The sequence below is a fragment of the Trichomycterus rosablanca genome, chromosome 2, assembly GCF_030014385.1.
Source record: "Trichomycterus rosablanca isolate fTriRos1 chromosome 2, fTriRos1.hap1, whole genome shotgun sequence".
NCBI classification, from domain to species: Eukaryota; Metazoa; Chordata; class Actinopteri; order Siluriformes; family Trichomycteridae; genus Trichomycterus; species Trichomycterus rosablanca.
Window position 1 is genome coordinate 54,414,659 of NC_085989.1, and position 15,735 is coordinate 54,430,393.

General features: G+C 39.6%; 2 protein-coding genes across 2 annotated transcripts; one reads left to right on the forward strand and one right to left on the reverse strand.

The window, feature by feature from the left end:
• Positions 1 to 3,827: 3,827 nt before the first annotated feature.
• Positions 3,828 to 8,507, reverse strand: LOC134302284 (interferon-induced very large GTPase 1-like). The gene has a single exon (XM_062987336.1). The coding sequence runs from the start codon at positions 8,505 to 8,507 to the stop codon at positions 3,828 to 3,830; it is 4,680 nt and encodes a 1,559-aa protein (XP_062843406.1).
• A 5,776-nt stretch (positions 8,508 to 14,283) lies between these two features.
• Positions 14,284 to 15,672, forward strand: LOC134302292 (paraneoplastic antigen Ma1 homolog). The gene has a single exon (XM_062987347.1). The coding sequence runs from the start codon at positions 14,284 to 14,286 to the stop codon at positions 15,670 to 15,672; it is 1,389 nt and encodes a 462-aa protein (XP_062843417.1).
• The last annotated feature ends 63 nt before the right edge of the window (positions 15,673 to 15,735 follow it).

Below are 15,735 nucleotides of genomic sequence, written 5' to 3' on the forward strand. Positions count from 1 at the left end.
CAAGTGTCAGATTGAGTGGGCCAGTGATAGCTCAGTGGTTAAGGTACTGGACTAGTAAACAGAAGGTTGCCGGTTCAAGCCCCGCCACCACCAAGTTGCCACTGTTGGGTCCCTGAGCAAGGCCCTTAACCCTCAATTGCTCATCGTGTAAGTTGCTTTGGATAAAAGCGTCTGCTAAATGCTGAAAATGTAAATGTAAGTGTCATATTGGTGGGGGTGAACAGAAGCATGTCAAACTGGACGAGAGTGCCACACATTGATTGTTCATTAGGATGTATGGTCACCCAAGACTGCCAAAACACATTGGGTGTGTTCGAAAAGCTAGTGCGCTCTCTACATATTTTACATAGCTCTACATAGCTATACTCTACATAGCATTTTATGTTATCATGTGAGCACTCCCGAGAAGGAGGCTGTTCGAAATCTTAGATGCCTTAATATCCTACTGAGGTATCTTAATATTTCAATGTTATTTTGACTCAAGAACGAGCGAGCATCGGAATCGTCCTTAGTGATGAAGGCAATCCCAGAATTCATTGCAGCATCTCTTCTCTCACAGAAAAATAAACATGGCTGACAGTGTGGACAAACGAAGTTATTTTCAAATGGAAATAAATTATTATGATTTTTTTTACTTGTATAAACTTGTACCGAGTGTTTTTATTTGCAAGTTCGGGCTTGTCAGCGAATGTAACCGTTCTCGGTACATGAATCAAGATATTGACATGTTAGCGTGATGTGCCACCTCATTCCATTGGTTTGAATGGCAAGATGCTAAATGCGAAACCCGATGGAATCACTGTCTGAGTAGCGCATTCGAATAACCTGACTTATAAGTCATTGACTTATTAGAATCCTATCTACTAAGCTGCCTATGTAGGCAGTAAGACAGCAAGGCAGCTCACTAGGTTTTCGACACACCCACTGACAGCGATGGGGCATAGACAGGATCAAATTGTCCAGCAGTTCTTGTGGGATCCTCTGCCACTCTTGCTCCAGGGCAGCTTCCAGCTCAAGAAGTGTTGTGAGAGGCATTGGACGGTTGCCAGACGTCTTCCCAGTGCATCCCAAGCATGTTCAATGGGATTCAGGTCTGGAGAACATGATGGCCAGTCCTGCGTTCGATTCCTGCCTCCTGAAGCATGTTGTTGACGAGATGCACACGGTGGGGCCTTGCATTATCATCCATTTACATTTACATTTTCAGCATTTAGCAGACGCCTTTATCCAAAACGACTTACATTGCAGTTACAGTATACAGACTGAGCAACCAAGGGTTAAGGGCCTTGCTCAAGGGCCCAACCGCAGCAACCTAGCAGTGGTGGGGCTTGAACCAGCAACCTTTGGATCACTAGTCCTGTGCCTTAACCACTAGGCTACGGCTTGCCCATCCATGAAAAGAAAGTTGTTTCCAACTGGGTGCAGGACCTCATCTCGATATCTGACAGCAGTCAGCGATCCATTTCTGATGACGTGGAGGTTGGTACAACCACCAATGCTGATGCCAGCCCACACCATGATTCCACCACCACTGAAGGAGTTCCCTTCTGGCATGAAACGTGGATTCTCCCGTGTTCCTCGTTCACGCCAGATCAGGACACAATGATTGTCAGGCTGCAGACTGAACCGTGACTCATCAGAGAAGGAAGTTGTAGCCTAGTGGTTAAGTTACTGGACTAGTATGCTGAAGGCTGCCGGTTCAGACCCCACCACTGCCTGGTTGCCACTGTTGGGCCCTTGAGCAAGGCCCTTACCCCTAAATTGCTTAGACTGTATACTGTAAGTCGCTTTGAATAAAGGCGTCTGCTAAATGCTGAAAATGTAAAAATGTAGGACAGTTGACCACTCATCACAGGTTTAATGACGATGCTCATCAGGACACCTTCTACGGGTTCTACGGTGTTCAGCAGATAACGGAATGCATACCACTGGTCGCCGGGCATGCAGTCCAACACGATGGAGTTCTAGTGGCAGCAAGAAACTATCCCCGCAGCTCTGTTGCATTGCTGCGCCTGTTCCTTCTTGCCAATAAGGTCAAGTAGCAGTCATATCTTGCTGTTGTGGCAGATGGGCGACCCTGCCCTCGTCTTCTACATTCTGTGCCAGTTTCTTGCAAGCGATTCCACAGTCTGCTAATCACACGTTGGGATCTTCTAAGTGCTGTTGCCACTGTCGTTTGTGTTTGACCAGCTTCAAGATGTCCTATGGCTTTCCAGGCTTCCATTTGGGCAAATCGTGTTGCAGGGGCATTATTGCAAGGGCTGGAAAATTGCAGGATGTGCACTTTCAAGATCAGGGAATGTGCAGATACTCCAGTACTTTCAGCCTTTTGTATAGTGCATTTTCACCAATGAAATAAAAGTTGGTTTTGCATCTCATTTGCATAATCGAACAACTTTCTTTGACTTGTCGTTTGCTTTTCTGATGTTCTTGTTTAATAAAAAAAAAAATCAAATGCTTATCACTTCACATTCATTTTGAAATATCCCCTAATTTTTGTGAGCAGTGTATTTTATTTGCATTTGGGGTGTTAGAAATTCGGCATATTCAGGAGCCAGGAGACTTCCGGGTCTTAGGAGTAGAGTAGTTTATTGACACATGCAGACGTATGGGCACAGCTTGTAAGACCAACAGAAATCTAACTAGGCATATTCTGGAAAGACTTTATATACACTAGAAATGAGGGGAGGATTAGGAAAAAGAGGAGGAGGTTAAGGGGACGGAAATGACAATGCAGAGGGGGACTACAAAGGTGTCCAAAGGTTGGGGTAGTGTAATAAAAGGGTGTTGGTTTTATTGTGGGTAATTACAATGGAGGGGGTCAGGATACAGGATAACAAAAGATGTGAGGGGACACGATTAGGTGTGTAGGTGACAGGGAGTGGGGGTGATACAGGATGGGGGATCAAACAGGAGGGCTTATTCAATATACAAAATGTAAGAAAAGGGGGGGGGGGTAATTTCTCTTAGGGGTTGTACTTAAAATAGTCTTAAATGAATAAATAATTAAATAAACACATTTATGTATTATTTTTGTACAGTTAAAGTAAAATAAGTACATAATTGTTGTTCTATATTAGAACTCTAAGTGTATTGATCATTATTATGACTGTAGCATATTAAAGAGACGATATATTTATAAATTATTTAAATAAATATACAAATGCTATGACTATAAAGTGGTATATTTGTCACATCAAATGACTTTAGATTATAAAGAAAAACTTTGATATTACAACAAAGAACACGGCACATAACTCATTTTACACTATTTCATTATTTTTATTTAACTTGTAACACATTTACACTTTCTTTTGGTTCATCTCAGATCACTTCAGGCACAAATTCTTGTTGCAAATTGTTGCATCAGATTTAGAATACACATTAATATACATGAAGTAATCATGTTATTTGAATAATGTTTTACTGTTGGTTAATAATCAGTTAATCAGAAATGAATTATCCATAAATCTTAATCCTGATGTATAAATCGAAATATTCAGTAGAGATTCTGCAGAAATGTACTGAAATGAAACTGCTGGTGAGCTTTAAGATATTGTAACATTCACTTACATTTAAAACCACAATCATTATTACAGTCATTTAAAAGAAAAGATCAAATTTATGCTCATTCTACTAATCTCACAACCCTGAAAACTTAAAATGACTCATTACAGCATCGAGAATATAAATAATTACTCATTTGATCATGTTAATAAGTAATCATTATATATCTGTTGTGTGTGTACTTACAGTATATCATGTGTGTCTGTGTATGTAGAGTTTGTGTGTGTAGTGTGTGTGTGTGTGTGTGTGTGTACAATTCTTCAGATATATTCATCCAAACTCTCTATAGCTTGTGTTTTTGTGTATTTTCTCCATCCAGAGGGAATCTTTCTGTGTCCCTGGAATGATTTACCATAATACTTTTCCAGGTCTGTTTGGAAGCTGCACACAAACCACTTCCAGTATGTGAGCTCTGAATTATCAGGGGTGATGCTCCACTTGGCATATTCTCCTCCTGCTGTTCTGTAGATTTTGTAGGGTACTGACACATCTGTATCATGACGGGGGTAGAAGCGTTTATTACTTTGTACTAAAGTTGTACAAATATTAGCACAGAGATTTGTTGTGTATCTTTTGTGCCATCCTATGATTCCATCTACTCTGTGGAAGGGGACACTGTGATCTCCATCATGATCCTCCATTGTGTTGGTGCAGATGGCTTTACAGAATGGACACTGAGCCCAGCAGCACTGACAGAGATGTTCAATCAGAATCTCATCTGGTTTCTTCCTGAACTTCTCCATGTTGATGTCTGTTACAATGTTGAAGCTTTTATGTTGTTTTGACATCATCTTTGTGAGACCATCACACACAACCTGCTGAAGTAAATCTAAATCTGTAATTTCCTCCAGACCAGTGCAGGTTATTTCTTTTAAGCTCAGCTCATCTGTTAGTGAATTCTTCAAACTTCTCAGCCACATGTTTGCATCACCACTGCTCTTCTTCACTTCTTCAGTTGTGATGTTCAGAGCGTTCATCACTTTCTGCTCTTTGTGTTTCAGATTTCCTTTGAGAAGATTCAGAACCTCTCTGTTATTTTCAGTGATGTATTTATCAACGTTTTCTGTAATAAACTGTTTAAAGTGTTTCTTGGGATGGTGGATGTACTCCATGTACTTCTCAAAGTTCTCCTGCTCTGCTAGAGATTTCAGGATGTGTTTCTCAAGCTGTGACCTGTTACCATTAAATTCTGGCATGTCTGATCTCATCTGTGTTGACAGATCAATAGCAGTTTTATTGTAGACGGCTTCCAGGATGGCTGGTACAAGATTGTTGTAGATAAGTTCACCAAATACTGTTGTGGTTGTTGCTCCTCTGCAGTAGTTTTGGAAGATGCTGTAATATTGTGGTTTCTGCTTTTCCAGATACTTTCTTACATCATTTTGATCTATAAACTGTTGTTGGATCTTGGTGATTTTGGGTTTTGCATGATAACACACATGAAGACAGAGATCCAGAGTGAATTCCTTCTTCAGCTTTATTGTCTTGTTCTCACTGTGATATTTCTCAACTCTGTGTTTGACCTGGTCAGATATTTCCTGAATGTAGCTTTTTTTGTATCCCAGTCCTGTAATTTTGCTGCAGATCTTCTTGATCAAGTCCTCAGATTCTTGGTTGACATTGTTGAATAGGTTCCTCACTGACTCCTGGACTTCAAAAGGAATCATTTTCATTGTCTTCAAAATGTAACATGAATAATCTCCCAGGCTGTGTATCTTTGTGTAATCTTCCTGAGATATTCGCTCATACACAGCAGCTTGTTCATTACCTTCAGATAGAATCTGTATCACATCCTCCCAAACATCTAAAGGTTTCTCTACAGGTGTGTCTTGTGTTAGATCAGAGACCCATTTGTTCCACACTTTATTAAATCCCTGTCTGAGGACTCGTTCATCAGTTTCTGTGCTTTTTAGTTGTAGAGCAAGTGCTTTACTCATACTGAAGAGCTTTTCATCATACTCTGTCTTTTTGTGATCATAAGTTTCTCGAGCTTTTTGCTGTTGAAGAAAATCATTCAGGTTTGTTTTTGCTTTTTTGACAAGATCTTCAAGAAGTTGTTTAATTCTCTGTTCACATCTCACTTTCCACTGAATTAAAATGTCTTTGTCCTTGTCCTCTTCAAAGTAACACTTCATTGATTTCTCCACTTCTTCTTTGGTCTTCTTCATGTGATCATAAATATCTTTGTCCTCAATCTTTTGTAGTTTTTTGTTTTTAATTGTGTTGTGCAGTTTTTCTTCATATTCTAACATGGCACTTCTGAGGGACCAGGTCCATTTTCCAAACTCAGTTTCTAGTTTCCTGTAGACTGCAATCTCCAGTGTGTTTCTAAAACTGAAAACAAAGTTCTCGTTCAGTAGAGCCTTCCACAGATCACTGATATGTGATTTAAACTCTGAGAGTTCCATACTATGAGACTTGGTAGCATTTGTGAAAATAGCTCTTTTTAGCTTCTGAACATTTTCACTGTATGAGGGGTTTGGTGGAGCCATTGGTGGGCTGCCCTCCCAGAGCTGTGCAAAATACTGAACATCATCTTGTACATTGAAAGCAATAACATCACTGAAGCACTCAGCTTCACTGTCTTCTTCTTTAGCAGCTAATTTTGTCATTTCATCCAGTTTTTCCTGTAGATGTCTCCTACCCTCCATGTTCTTCTCTCCAGCAGTGATGTCACCAACATTCTGATGGACAAACATACATCTGGGATTTAGTTTGACCTTCTTCATTCTCAGGAAGGCCTGAACAACAATCTGAAGAATCTCCTGCATCTCAGCAGGGTTCTCACCAAATATGTTGATCAAAGTCAGATTTCCAAGACCTACAACAAATGTTGCAAGTTCATTATCATGATGGTAAGTGAATTTTCCTGTAAGCTCAAGTGCTCTTAGACCTTCAGTATCTACAATAAGAATGTAGTCAAACTTCAGCTGCTCCTTCATCTCCTCTGATACTCTGACCAGCTGCATGAAAGCTCCTCTGGTGCACCTTCCAGCACTGACAGCAAACTGGAGTCCAAACATGGCATTCAGCATGGTGGATTTTCCTGTGCTCTGAATCCCTAGAACTGACAGCACAAAGACTCTCTGATCTCCCAGTTTCTTTATGAGTTCATCTAGAACTGCTGAAACCCAAATCAGAGGAACATGAGAAGCATCACCATCCATCAACTCCATTGGAAGACCAAATTTTATGAGTTCTGCAGCAAGTTTGGGGAGATTTGACATACTTCTTTCTCCAGATGTTTTCTTCCCCGACTCATATATCTGACCCATCTCTCTGAAGATGTGTTCCAGACCAAATGTTGCTGCATTCAGTTTTACAGATATTTCTTCAAGTTCTGTTTGCTCAGCCTTCAACTTTTCTCTTTCTGATGTGTCATGTTTATTTTTAAGGTCTAAAACCCTTGTCCATGTTTCATTGTACTTGTGATGAAGATTTGAAAGATCATCTGAGGTTTGTTTGTCCAGTAGAATCTCGAGCCATTTAATAAAGAATAATTTTTCATTTCCTGATAGAGAATTCAGTGAGGAAATAAATTCTTTTAAAAATCCTGATTGTCCATTTTTTTGTTGCTGTTCACGGATTTGTTTCATTTGTGTTTGTTTTTCACTCTTTTGCATTTCTAAATTGTTTCCTTGAAGTCGATGTGAGTCTTTGTTTATCTGACACCATTCATGCCAGAGCTTCCCTTGACATGGCAGGTGTGTTTCCTTTAATGTGGATATTTCCTTCCCCTCCAGCTGTTTTATTATCTCTAGTGCAGCTTCTTTTCCTTTCCTGCATTCAGGATCATCTTCATCTGTGCTGATCTCATTGTTTTTGTATAAATCCTCAAGTTTAAAAACAGAAGATGACTTGGACAGACACTCTGTGATGGTTGTTTTGAGGTTTTTAGATATGTCTGACAGATTTCTGTCCTTTAGACCATTTCTGTATTTTCCATTCTTAATCCTACTGACACCTGAACTATCCTCAGAAAGGAGACAGATGAGTGGTTTGGGGTCTTTTAGAAACTTCTGTAGCATCTCCTTATTTATTTCATTGTTAGGATCAGATAAAAGAACAACATTTACAGACGACATTTCAGTCAGAATATCCAGTTGTTCTTTACTGGTTTCTGCATCACCATGTAGATTACAGAAGGCAACACAGTCAGTAAAATGATCAGTTTCCTTTCCAGATGGACAGTACCAAGCAATCTCCACAACTCCATCCATCAGTAGACGTTTTTTAATGCTGCCTGGACAGTGTCTGTGGAAGAATGTCTGATGCTTCTCATTGATCAAGCTGTTTATCAGCTGAGACTTGGAAAAGGACACGTCCCCTAACCTGAAGAACACCACCATTGGAGTTTCTGCTTCATAAACATGCTGGGTTTTACTGATTATGGTACCAGAAGTGTCAGTGGTTTTGCAACTTTTAATAATTTGGCGAAATGTCCACAGAGGAAACTCAATCTTTCCAGTAAATAGATTTCTCATCATTAGAGGCAGAGCGTACTGACACTGAGAGAGTTTAGTCACTACTAGTTGCTTCAGGAAACTGTCTGAGCAGTGGAACACCGCCATCTGAAGATCCATGGGATGGATAGGATTGTATACACTCTCATCATCAAAAGATGAAGCTTTTTGGCAAACAAGCTCAGAAAATGCATCAACTTCTTCATCTGTATCTGCAGAAGGAGGGTCTAAAGCAGTGGCTTCTTCTTTGGTGGTGATGTATCTTGCTCTGTAATCCATCAGTAACAACCTTTGTAGAAAGGTTTGAACCAGATCTTTTTCTTCACAAGGTTCTTGACAATGTAATGAAAGAGAAGTTAGTTGAATAACATCTGAAGTTTTCATTTTTACTTTCTGCTTTTCCAGAAGATGAAGTCTAGTAATTGTTTTTATCTTCACTTGACATTTTGATTCAGATTCTTCTACTCCAAGCTTCATCTTTTCTTCCTGTAAAATACATTTAAACATTTTGTTGAATCATTTCAATGATTTTGGTAAATGTTCTTGTTTTTGTGCTTAAATGTAACATTTTACTTCCCGTCATTTATAAGATGACACAATCTGTTCCAGTTTGAATCCACTTTATGAATCTGCTCTCATTTTAGTTTGAAAATGTATTAACAACTAGTACTTATATGTTTGTGTGATTCAGGGATTTTGTAGTACTACAGATTCATGATTAATTAATTATACCAAACAGGTGATAATAATCATTGTATATGTAGATTGTAGGTTTCATATGTAGGTTTCTCATTAAATGAAACTGAAACAGCTGTGTGTGAGGTTTAAACTAGGGTGAGGAACAGCCATTCTGCTACAATGGTGAGGTTGTGGACAGTTTCATCACAGGTTATACACCATGGCAAGACTGAGCACAGCAACAACACACAAAGTAGATCTACTGCATCAACAGGGTCTCTCCAAGGCAAAGGTTTCAAAGTAAACTGGGGTTTAAACATTCGCTGTTCAAGCTCTTTTGAATGGGCACAAAGAAACAAGCAACTCTGAGAACCGTAGACTCAGAGCTCAGTCAAATAAACTTAGTACAGCAGATGAAAGACACATCATGCTTAGTTCTCTTCAAAATCAGAAGTTAAGCAGCAGTGTAATCAGCTCAGAACTGGCAGAATCCAGTTACACCAGTCCACTGTACTGTTCAAAGAAGTCTGGTCAAAGTGGTCTTCATGGAAGACTTGTGCCCAAACAACCATAACTTTGACGTGGAAACAAGGCCAAGTGACTATGCACAAAAAGATAAAAACGGTGGTGCAGAAAAATGGAAGCTGGTGCTCTGAAGTGATGAGTCAAAATTTGAAATATATGGCCATAACAGAAAACATTTTGTTCACTGAAGGACTGGAAATTGGTACAATAATGTGTCTGCAGGCAACACTCAAGCGGAGGTTCCTTGCAGATTTAGCAAATTGCAGCAAATCTTCAGTGTAAAGAGGAAGAAGGAGTTCTGGAAATGATGATATGGCCCCCACAGAGCTCTGATCACAACATTTGGTACAAAAGCAGTATCCACAAGTCCTTGAGGAGCAAAGATGATCAGAGGATCTCCAGTTTGTCAACAACATGTGTAAAAAATGTGTATGTCTAACAACAAGATTCCTCAAAGAAAGGGAAGGGATTTGCATGTTCTCCCTCTACAGTGCAGAATATCATTAAACCATTCAAGGAATCAGGATGAATTTCAGTGCATAAAGACCAAAGGTGAAAGCTTAAGCTGAATGCTTGTGATCTTCCATCCCTCAGACGGCGCCGGATCAAGAACCACCACTCATCAATAACTGATGTCTGAGGGATTAGTTTATCAAACCTTTATCAAGCTCTACAATACAGAATTACTGCACAAACACCACTGTCTTGACCCGTCCCCATTAGAGTACACGTTAAGATGGAAAGCCAGGACAATCGGGACAAAATGACACTTGAAAAACTCCATTTCTTGCTGTCCTCTTTTTGGACTGTTTTTGTTTGCATTATTCCTATTGTCTTTTTTATTTGGGGTTGTATATATTTTAAAATATAAACAAATTCCCTAAAACCTCAAAAAAGAGAAATTATTATAAAAATATTTGTAACCATGAATGCAAAGATAAACTTAGAACTGCTTACCAATTCTGTTTCTGCTGGATAAAGGTTAGAGCTGGAGTCTGTAAATAAAAATGACAAAATATTGTGTGATGAAGATAATGAACACTTTAAAGTACAAATGATTATTTATTTCAGCCTAACTGATCATGATGGAAATACAGTGTTAGCTCACCCGTGCCCCTCACCCCTGAGTTACCACTGTGGGCCCCTAAGCAAGGCCCTTAACCCCCAATTGCATGGATTGTTTTTGGGCACAATTGTAAATCACTCTGAATAAATGCGTCTGCTAAAGCCTCCACCATTCAAAATTAAGGTACTTCTAGGGAGTGGCCATTCAAAATTAGCTGCTCTAAATATCCAAGGTTTAATAAATAAATTATGTTAATAAATGAGTGAAACTGCACTGAATTGACCCCCTGTTCAGTTTATGATTATTTAATGTATTTTAGTTTAAGTATTAATTTTTGGGTTTATTCAAGGGTTCTTCAAAAAGTTTTCGCACTTTTCAAACTCTATTAAGAATTTCAAATACAACCCCAATTCCAATAAAGTTGGGATGTTGTGTAAAACATAAATAAAAACAGAATACGATGATTTGCAAATCCTTTTCAATTGAATACACTACAAAGACAAGATATTTAATGTTCAAACGGATAAACTTTATTGTTTTTTTGCAAATATTCACTCATTTTGAATTTGATGCCTATTAGAGGACTCTCATTTTGAATTTGATGTTTGGAACATTTCACAGGTGAACAGGTTAATTGGAAACAGTTTAAGAACAACGTTTCTCAATCATCAACGTATCATGTACAGTCCATAATATCATCAAAAGGTTCAGATAATCTGGAGAAATCTGTGCAAGTAAGCGGCAAGGCCGAAAACCAACATTGAATGCCCGTGACCTTCGACCCCTCAGGCGGCACTGCATTAAAAACCGACATCATTCTGTAACGGATATTACTACATGGGCTCAGGAACACTTCAGAAAACCATCGTCAGTGAACACAGATCGTCGCTCCATCTACAAGTGCAAGTTAAAACTCTACCATGCAAAGCGAAAGCCATATATCAACAACACCCAGAAACACCGCCGGCTTCTCTGGGCCCGAGCTCATCTGAGATGGACTGACGCAAAGTGGAAAAGTGTCCTGTGGTCTGACGAGTCCATATTTCAGATTGTTTTTGGAAATCATGGACGTCGTGTCCTAAGGGCCAAAGAGGAAAAGGACTGTCCGGATTGTTATCAGCGCAAAGTTTAAAAGCCAGCATCTCTGATGGTATGGGGGTGTGTTAGTGCCCATGGCATGGGTAACTTGCACATCTGTGAAGGCACCATTAACCCTTTCATGCCTGAGTGGAACATTCCATTTTCGGACACTATGTGACATAGTCATAGAAAAAACCTTATTGTGTAAATACAGTACATAGCATAGACTATATATACACACCATTATAACCAGAAGAATTAGTTCTTTAAAATGATATAAAACTTAGTATGGTTTTTTAAGTGTAATATAACCAAATCTATAGAAAAATCCTCCAAAATCAACCTAAAAAAACTCTCAATTTTTATTTCATACAAAAATACTTACATTTTGAACACATTTCTGTGCAATATAGAGAAAAATATAGAGCATATGAAATGTTTGCAATTTTGTGAGCCATTTGTCAAGACAATAATTTTGAATCTATCATTTTTTGAATCAATAATTTTGAATCTTTTATTCAAAAGTTATAATCAATTTAGCAGAAGTTGTCATTTAGCAATTTAGAATGTTCGTGTATGGAAGTAAATCTGTCTCATCAGATTTTGAAATTTAAAAGCCTTTGAATTTTGATTACTATTTAAAAGTCTTTGAATTTTGATTACTGAACTTTTTTTTGCCTCAGAATTCAACCCACATATTTTACAATAACTCATTTTCACTTTCATTTTTCGATGTTAACAAATTCATAATCAAAAATTCAAGTTTATAAAATTCAAATAATATATATTCAGGTTGCTCAAATTCAGATCACAAAATTCAGATTAAAAAATTCAGACTAAACATCCGGGACACGCAGGATGAGCAATCGATTCCAGAGCCGTAGAGAGAACAGAGTAGCGACACGACCATAGAGAACCGCTGGGACGGGGGCGGCGGGACATTTCTCTGCGCAGCTCCGGGTGGAGCTCTGTTCAGTTCCACTACTGAGCAGCATTTTCAGCTGTTTGTTGCTTTGTTTTTAAAAAATAATGAATTTAATGTCATTAATATACTTAATACTGTTATTGTTTAGCATTTGCTCAGCACCACTTACATTAGACAAAATGAACTAGTGCATATTAATTATGAATTAATTCATGTATTACATGTAGGAATCAATTATTAATCACTCATGAAATAAGACATGAATTAATGCTATCTCATGTACCTGCACTATAATGTAAAAGGTACAGTAGTGTGTTTATGAATCTGTTCATTCAGTGCAGGTAAACCTTATGAATCCAGCCACATGTCTCAGTGTTTAACCTAAATTATTATTACTATTATTATGAATCCTCAGGAAAGTGAAGGGAGATTATAGTTTATGCAAAAAAAAAGCTCTTTAATCTCTGTACTGTATATTGTCTCTAATAGTTAATGATATCACATTATGTAATGTATGCTAATATAATGTATTGTGTGTTAACAAGAACCACCTATTAACAAATCATTATAAACATCAATTTTCCCAAATCACTTTCTGGGAGTGCATATATATATATATATATATATATATATATATATATATAAGGGTTTGCTAAATTTTAGGTATTAAAGGGAAAACAGCAATACCTTTTTGGGTTTTTTTGAATGTATGATTCTCTATTTCTTTATTTTCGCTATTATATGTTGTCACATGATAAACGCGAAATTGACTACATTACCCAGAGTTCTGTTGGGTTTCCTGCTTGGAGTCTGAGAGACTTTGGACATTGACCAATGGGATGTGGGGGGACGGATTTTGGAAGGCGGGTAGAGAGGAGCACACTAGGAGAACGGTTGTTTTTTTTGTTTTCCGTGGAAAAGAAAAACAAAGGAAAGTTATCGGTTTTTCTTTATGAAACACGAAGTTATGGTATCTGGTTTTATTGGTCATCAACATAGAAGATGTTGAGGAGCCAGTGAAGCAGCAGTTGCCGTGCGCGCTTGGAGACGAAGGATTCCGAAGTTCGTTGGTCTGCGCTGAACACCGTGACGAGCGCCAATTTCAGCATCTCATAACCGTATTCTGAACGAGGCGGTTTCTCTTTTGTTTTTTTTCTTGTTTCCGTAAGGACTCTTCACTTCAGTTTGTATCTACAACGGATAAAACTTGTGAGTGGTAATTCGGGACGTCGAAGTGTGAGTATCGGTTCATTTGAGCCATCTGATTCATTGTTGTCACATACGGAGCGGGAGAGTCAGTAAGAATCGACTCTTTTGATTCAGTCATTCTACTGATTCATACGGACAGTTCGGATATAATCAACTTTGTTCAAGTGCACTAAAGACGACCAAAACAAAGGGCCTCAACGAAGTATGCTTTTCAACAATAGTGTGAACATTGGGTATAATATTTAAGGTATACGTGGTACTGTTTTGTATTGAGATTTTGTATTTTGTATTGTGTCTCGAATGGGGAATTTGGGGAATAGCAAATTTGTAAATACTGTTCTGGTGTCTGGGAAGAGGGGATTAATGTTTTTTTTTTTTTGTTTGTCTTTCTCTTCTTCTTTCCTTTAAAGAGGGCTAACTATGCCATACTTTTAAATGTTTACCTATGGAAGGGTTTATAAATAAATATTTCAGTTATTGGTTCTACAAACAGTGGAGTATTGCTGGTTATTTCCTTTAATGACTTATTTTCTATGTGCTTGATCTGATTATTACTGCAGTAGGGTAGTACAATCTGCTAAGGGTCAAATACATAGTGGAGGCACCGCACTGATTAAATAATCTTTACTGCATTTCGGTGTGCACCCCCTGACTACACGGGTAAGGCATATCAGGAGGGTGTTACATTTGGAGGGACCGCTGGGATCGGGAACAAGGTTGTTCCCATTATTTCTTCTGGTAGATTGGTAGTTAACGGTAATAGAGCAAGCATGTACATAACTCAGGCTGTCGTAGAGAGCCGAAAGCTAAACATTCCCCCGGACTGTGCATTAGTGCTGGGAAAGGTTCCTAGGGGTGTGTCAGATGATGTCATCCTGGATGTACTAGATACTGTTAAAGTATGGGGGCGTACTAGGATACGGGGTCGTTGGTGTTCAAATACCGACCATGAAGTCATCTTAGTAGAGACTAAGAATGTTTTAGAAGCATCATTAGTCCCTGCTATGATTGGTGTAGAAGGAGAAGCGGGACCTTGGCCAGTGTTTTTAGTGAATGGCTTAGAAGGGGGGGAGCTTGGGGGTACCAGCAGCACAGTAAGGGATCCCTCCCGGGAGCCAGAAGTTCCGGCCCGAGTTAGTGAGAAAACTGTAGCTGGGGAGGTTGTAGGCCCTAAAATGGACCTTAGCTTGGAGTTGGTAAAAGCTATAGGGGCATTGATGGATCGTTGTGAGCAAGGGGCAGCGGATGGACCTAGCTATAGGAAGCTAAGATTGTTTTCAGGTCTTAGACCAGTTCCTCCTGGAGAAGAGGACTATGAGGTTTGGGCAGAACAAGCCAACCAGATGGTTAGTGAGTGGCGATGTTCGGAGGCCGCAAAAAAACAAAGGGTGGCGGAAAGTTTGCGGGGACCCGCCTCCGACATCATTAGATTTTTGAAGGTTAGTGAGCCTTCAGCTACAGTGGTTGACTATTTGGTTGCCCTCGATACCACGTATGGTTCCACCGAGTCTGGGGCTGAGTTAATGGCTAAATTTCGGTACACATACCAAAATAAAGGGGAACAGCTTTCACAATTTGCTTACCGTTTGGAGAAACTACTCCACCAAGCTTTAGCAAAAGGGGGGATAGCGAAAAAAGAAATGAACGGAGTGCGTATGGAACAAATCACTAAGGGGGCTCTGATTGATGACATGGTTGCCCTCAGACTCCGAGTTACTCGAAGTCTAAGGGAGCCGCCCTCCTTTTCTGAATTGCTGAGAGAGATTCGGGAAGAGGAGGCATGGGGCCAGGCCTGGGAGAAGGTGAAAGCTCGTGTCTCCACCGCCTCTGCCCATGCATTGGAGAAAGATGTGGAGTTAGACCAGTTGAGAAACGAGGTAAAAGGGTTGTCAGGTCAGGTGTCAGGGCTGTTGAAGGTGGCGGCCATTAAGTCAACGTCTGGTGAGTCCCTTGGACGGACAGAGACTCGGCGGCAGCCCGGGTCAAATGACGTGCCGGTAGACAGGGCTAGATCCTCAACTACACCAATGGAAATTTTTTGCTATAGGTGTGGTGAGGATGGACACCTGAGGCGAGATTGTCGAGGGGAGGAAGATCTGCGCAAGGTAACCAAGAAACTGATTGCCCGGCAGCAGGGAAACTTCCTCGGGGCCCTGTGAAGGAACGGCCCAGAGCCCCTGTGGAAGCACGTTCCAACACCTGCGCGACCACTAAGATAGCCA